The sequence below is a fragment of the Primulina eburnea genome, chromosome 2, assembly GCF_022965805.1.
Source record: "Primulina eburnea isolate SZY01 chromosome 2, ASM2296580v1, whole genome shotgun sequence".
Classification (NCBI taxonomy): domain Eukaryota; kingdom Viridiplantae; phylum Streptophyta; class Magnoliopsida; order Lamiales; family Gesneriaceae; genus Primulina; species Primulina eburnea.
Genome location: NC_133102.1, coordinates 35859287 through 35865222, shown reverse-complemented (window position 1 = coordinate 35865222; position 5936 = coordinate 35859287). Strand labels below are relative to the sequence as shown.

Genomic DNA, 5936 nt, shown 5'->3' with positions numbered 1-5936 from the left:
CACATAGTTTATAAAAAACATGTTTCCTCATTCTAAACATTTCAAAGCATCGTGTCTCATTACCATTCAATATCTCTGCCTCCCATTGAGACCCTGATAACCACGATGTCCTACATTTTTCTTTAACAATATATTTCAAAACATATTTCGTAACACCACAGAGTTATCTGATATAGTGGAGCCTGAACTCGCAGACATCCTGTGAAAATATATGAATAAAGATAAATATATAAAAAAACAATAAACATTGAAAGTTTTAAATTATTGCATTAAAAATTTAAACATACAACTTAGTAAAGTTGACTCATCAATCAATAAAAGAAAAAAACAAGTGCATTATTCAAGTATTTTTCCTAAAAACATAACTCATGTTAATAACGCTTCAAATCATCTTTAGTGAATGTCTTTGCCCAACCAAGCTGCAGTTCCGAGTCCTTCAATCCGATAAATGTATGCCTATTATGCTTTTTACCCAAAACTCTAGTAACTATGAATAATTGCTTACTGCCAACCACCATACCAGGCAAACTACGAAGAACCTCCAGACAATTTTCAATGCTACATGGATCATCTTTTGGTGTTTCGTGTATAGACTTTTGAGTCTCAAATTCTTGAAGGACACGATCAAGTTGATCGGCAAACCTAGTGGCAATGGGACCTCTTTTTTCCCCACTCTCCCTTCTTTTTCTCTTTCTTTGCTGCATAGAGTTGTCAGCTCCCATTGTTGAGTTTTCCATAAATTCTTGGCTTTCAACATTAATATAAACATCACTTTGAAACTCTCCATCTAACTGAACATCCCAATCATTTGTATCATCGTTAAAATTATTATGAATTGGTTGATTCTCTGATGGTGCTAATGCAGCATAGCCAGTTGCTATGGAACCTTTAAATATATTTTCAAATAAATCTAAATACTTGGGTCCCCTCAATCTAAACTTTGTATACTCGGGATTTTCCTGTAATTTGCAACATAACAAAAAATAAATAAAAATAATTGATTAAAAATTTAAAATGTAGTATATAAATTATGTACCTTAATCTTATCCTCCCACCAACTATTATCAGCTTGCACGGTCATCTTGTTATGATCCCAACCAAGGCCAGTCTCATTATTTCCAATAAGTTGTGCTCACAGTGCAAAATATTTTCTCATAAAATTTCATTTATTTATGAATTGTTTTTGATTCAAAGAAAGTCTCGTTCTCTCATGGAATTTTGAAACTAAATTTGTGTACGCCGTTTTGTTTAAATGTTTGGAAGGCTGGTTGCTGGATTCAATTTCTTCCTCACAAATTTTTAAAAATATTTCGGTATTCTGATCAGTCCAATCCGCCTTATTATTCCCATCAGCAACAAATCCAGGTTCAACAGTCTCAATCTTATATCTAGGTAATTGACTTGGATTTGATAATCCTTGTTTAGGAGCTAACTTCGAATATATTCTATATTAAAAAATAAAACATTAAAAAACAATATATTATCTAATTCACAATATCATAATGAAAAAGTAATACAAACAAGGATTAAATAATATTACAGTAATATTATGGTATATAACATATTTTAATTAATATAATATTATATACGTAATACACAAGAATTGATGAATATTATATACGTAGTTGCAAAAATAAATGGAATAAGCAAATACTTTCTCCTTCCTGACTTCCTGGATTTATCGGATCATGGACCAAATTGTAACATAATTATCTAATTCATAATACGTAAACAGACGTAAATGAATAGGGAGTGTAGATTCTGCAGCAAAAAGAAAGCAGAAAAAAATGAACGAACAAAAACCTCGACGGAAAAAAAAATTGTACCTTGTAGAAGAATGGAGAAAAGATTGAGAGGAGGCTACTGGTGGATGTTTTTTTTAAGGTTATTAAAAAAGCTAGTGAAAAAAGCTCTAAAATAGGGCTTTTGAAAAAGCACTAATTTCAACTTAAATAAGTGCTTTTTTAAGCACTAGAAGCCCACCCAAACAAGTTAAAAATTAAAAAAACATTTTTTTTAAAAAAAGTACTTTTTTAATTGTAGCTTCTTATACCAAACGGGCTCATTATATGTAATGCTTGTTGGTGCCTATCCATTTGGGGATTCTAGGGAATTCAAGGACTTCCATGAGGTAATTCAATGTTGATGCTTGATTTTATTATCAATTATGTTCCTCCTTGAAAGTTTTGAATGGTTGGTAACCTGTGTGTAATTTTCCTTTTACTTCTCGAAGTAAAGTTAGTACAAATGTTGTCATCAGGGCACCTTATTTTATTTGTGGTTGTTGCTTGTCATTGAAAGAAAATGATTTGTATTTGAAGTAGAAATGATTAATGTGGTTCTTTTGTGTAATGTAGATTAGATGCAGAGAATGTTTTACAATTGCAAGAAAATGTACCTGTTGCAGGTCTTTCAGGAATGTGAACTACTTCCAACGCCTTTAGGTGTATGCTGATCTGGGAAGTTTGCAAGAGTCTTACTAGCCTACTTTGGGTAAGGAGTAGCTACATGATTTCTATTTATGTATACATGTGTGTGTATATATATATATATATATATATATATATATATATATATATATATATATATATATTAAAAATATAGGCTATCAATAAAAGATTTTTTTATATTATTTAAAATTGTTTTGAAGGGTTTGGGTTCATTGTTAGCTGAGTAGTTGTACCAACAATGTACAAAGAATGGATGTCAAAAGATAGGCTATCACATGAATTTGATGTTGGAGTAGAGTCTTTCTTGCAGTTTGCACTAAAAAATGCTTCCCATTCTGATGCAATACCTTGTCCATGTGCAAGATGTGGTAATCTAATGAAGAAAATTGTTGAAACTATCAGGGCACATTTGTATTGTAATGGTATGGATTTGACATATCATACATGTATATGGCATGGGGAAAGATCTACGAAGGGAACTCAATGAATGATAATGATCGAGTAGGACAAGATGAACACAAATCATTTAGTGAGGAACCTATAGATATGGTGCATTGTGTATATGAAAGTTATGCTGAGAATCCAAGCCAATTCAATAAGCTACTTGAAGATCCAGATAAACCTTTAAATCCTGGATTTGCTAAATTCACAAAGTTATCTGCAGTTGTGAAATTATTTAACATGAAGGCAAAATATAGTTGGAGTGATAAAAGTTTCACCGATCTACTTATTTTGTTTGGAGAAATGCTTTCATATAACAATGAATTGCCTTCATCTTTGTATGATGCAAAGAAAAGCTTACGTACATTAGGGATAGACTATGTGAAAATTCATGCTTCTCCTAATGATTGTATCTTATACCGAAAGGAGTACGAAGATTTTGCAAATTGCCCTACTTGTGGGACGTCAAGGTGGAAGTTGGGCAAAAAATCGAAGGTAAACGAAGGAATTCCTGCAAAGGTCTTGTGGTATTTATCACCTATTCCAAGATTTCAAAGAATGTTTCTGAATAAGGCGATATCCAAGGAGTTAACTTGGCATGCTGATAAAAGAATTCGTGATGGATACTTGCGTCATCCAGCTGGTTCGCCCTCTTGGAAATTAGTTGATCGCATGTGGCCAGATTTTTCTTATGAGCCACGAAATCTTAGATTGGCTATATCAGCAGACGAGATCAATCCTCATAGTTTGATGAGTTCTGCATATAGTTGTGGGCTTGTTTTAATGATCACATACAATCTTTCACCATGGTTGTGTATGAAGAGAAAATTTGTGATGCTCACTTTGTTGATATCTGGTCCTAGATAGCCGGGTAATGATATTGATGTTTACTTAGCACCTCTTATTGACGACTTAAAATGCTTATGGGATAAAGGTGTTGAAGCATTTGATGCATATCGAGAAGAAATTTTCTCTCTTAGAGCTGTTCTACTATGGACAATCAATGATTTTCCTGCATATGATAACATGTCAGGATGTGTTGTGAAATGATATCATGCATGCCCTATTTGTGCAGAAGAAACATATTCGAAAAGGTTGAAACATTGTAGAAAAATGTCATATACAGGCCATAGAAGGTTTCTACCTTTAAGTCATCCTTATCAAAGACAAAAGAATGCATTTAATATGAAGCAAGAATTTAACCTCGCACCAAAACCATTGAGTGGCAATGAAACTTTAGAAAGATTTCAAAGAATTAATTATCCTTGTGGAAAATTCAGCCGAAAGCTTCAGTCAAAAAACGATGACGGGATAACATGCTGGAAAAAGAAATCAATATTCTTTGAACTTGAGTATTGGAAAGATCTACATGTTCGACATGTTCTTGATGTGATGCATATTGAAAAAAATGTTTGTGAAAGTCTCATTGGTACGTTACTTGACGTTCTAGGAAAAACAAAGGATGGAGTAGCAGCAAGATTATATCTTTTGGAAATGAATTTAAGGACTGAATTGGCACCAAGAATTGGGGAGAAGAAAACGTTTTTCCAGCAGCATGTTACACACTAAGTAAGGATGAGAAAAGAAGTATTTGCAATTCTTTGTCGGGAGTAAAGGTACGAAACTTGTTGGCCTGAAGTCACACGACTATCACACTTTAATGCAACAATTGCTTCCAGTGGCCATCCGTGGTATCTTGCCGAAACATGTCAGAGATACTATCACCCGGCTGTTTTTCTTCTTCAATGTGTTATATAGTAAAGTGATAGACGTCTTAAAGTTTGATGACTTGAAAAGAAAGATTGTGTTGATATTGTGTTCACTTGAAAAGTACTTCCCCCCTTCATTTTTTGACATAACGATTCATTTAATTGTTCATCTTGTGTGGGAGGTCAAATTGTGTGGACCGGTTTGGTATAGGCACATGTACCCATTTGAAAGATTCATGAAGATTTTGAAAGGTTACGTGCGCAATTGCAATCGGCCTGAAGGGTGTATAGCCGAATGTTACATTGCTGAAGAGGCTGTCGAAATTTGCTCAGATTATCTATCTAATGTCCACACAATTGGGATACCATCAAGGCATCGAGAAATAGAATTTACTATGCCTTTATCGGGATCAGTTGTGCACTCCTCTAGTCATGATGAGCTGCAACAAGCACATCGTTATGTATTGACAAATGATGTTGAGATTGATCCTTATGTCGAGTAAGATCTCCAAGCTATCAATTCTTTCATGCACTTTGCATACATTCTATTGGTTTATCTATTAGAAATTATTTCATTAGAGAACACATGGTGGATTTGAAATCAAGATTTCCTCATAAAGACAAGTCCAAAAGGTTGTTACAAGATGAGCATAACCTAACTGGTTGCGTGATACTGTAAGTTCCAAAAGACTTGATATTAACATCTACATACAACTCTTGGTATCTTACGTAAAATTTAAATTTTTGGTATTGTGAAATATAGGTTGCACATTTAGTTGACCATTTCTGTAATGCCCGAGATTTAATTACTGTTAATTTGCGATTATTGGCTTATGATTTGAAGTGATTATGAAGGGCCATCCGAGACATGATTTTGTGTAGCATGAGAAGAATGGATGTGCGAGGACAGTACCTCTCGCGCACATGCGTGACATGATGCGCGCACATGCGCGAAAGGGACAGAAAACCTCGCGCATCTGCACGAAGAGTGTGCGCGCATATGCGCGGGTTGTGCAGAAAGGCTAGTGCATGACCAAAGAAGTTTGCGCATGTGCGCCGAGAGGGGCGCACATATGCACGAGGAGTCCAGTAGCCATGATGTAATTCCTGAGGATGTCACGCACATGCGCGGAATAGGGGCGCGCATATGCGCGAGTTGCTGTGATGCTACGCGCCGAGACTAAGTGTCTCGCGCATATGCGCGAGACGTGCAGCAAGAAGATGTAGCCACCCGTACATTCTCATGCAAGATATATATAATTTGATTCATTCCTTCGGTTGGCAAGAAGAAGAAAGCACGAGAATTCTCCCGGGAAAGCTTCAAGTCATTTTGAGG

The 5936-nt window shown here is 35.0% G+C and overlaps 1 protein-coding gene and 1 long non-coding RNA gene across 2 annotated transcripts; one reads left to right on the top strand and one right to left on the bottom strand.

The window, feature by feature from the left end:
- Positions 1-371: 371 nt before the first annotated feature.
- LOC140824258 (uncharacterized) lies at positions 372-1081 on the bottom strand. The gene is made up of 2 exons (XM_073185855.1): positions 1037-1081; positions 372-959 (listed from the first exon to the last, which is right to left on the bottom strand). Exons 1-2 carry the CDS (start codon positions 1079-1081, stop codon positions 372-374), a joined length of 633 nt encoding a protein of 210 aa, XP_073041956.1.
- Positions 1082-2064: 983 nt separating this feature from the next.
- Positions 2065-2783, top strand: LOC140823062 (uncharacterized). The gene is made up of 3 exons (XR_012116137.1): positions 2065-2131; positions 2408-2493; positions 2651-2783. It is a non-coding gene; the product is annotated as an uncharacterized lncRNA (long non-coding RNA).
- The last annotated feature ends 3153 nt before the right edge of the window (positions 2784-5936 follow it).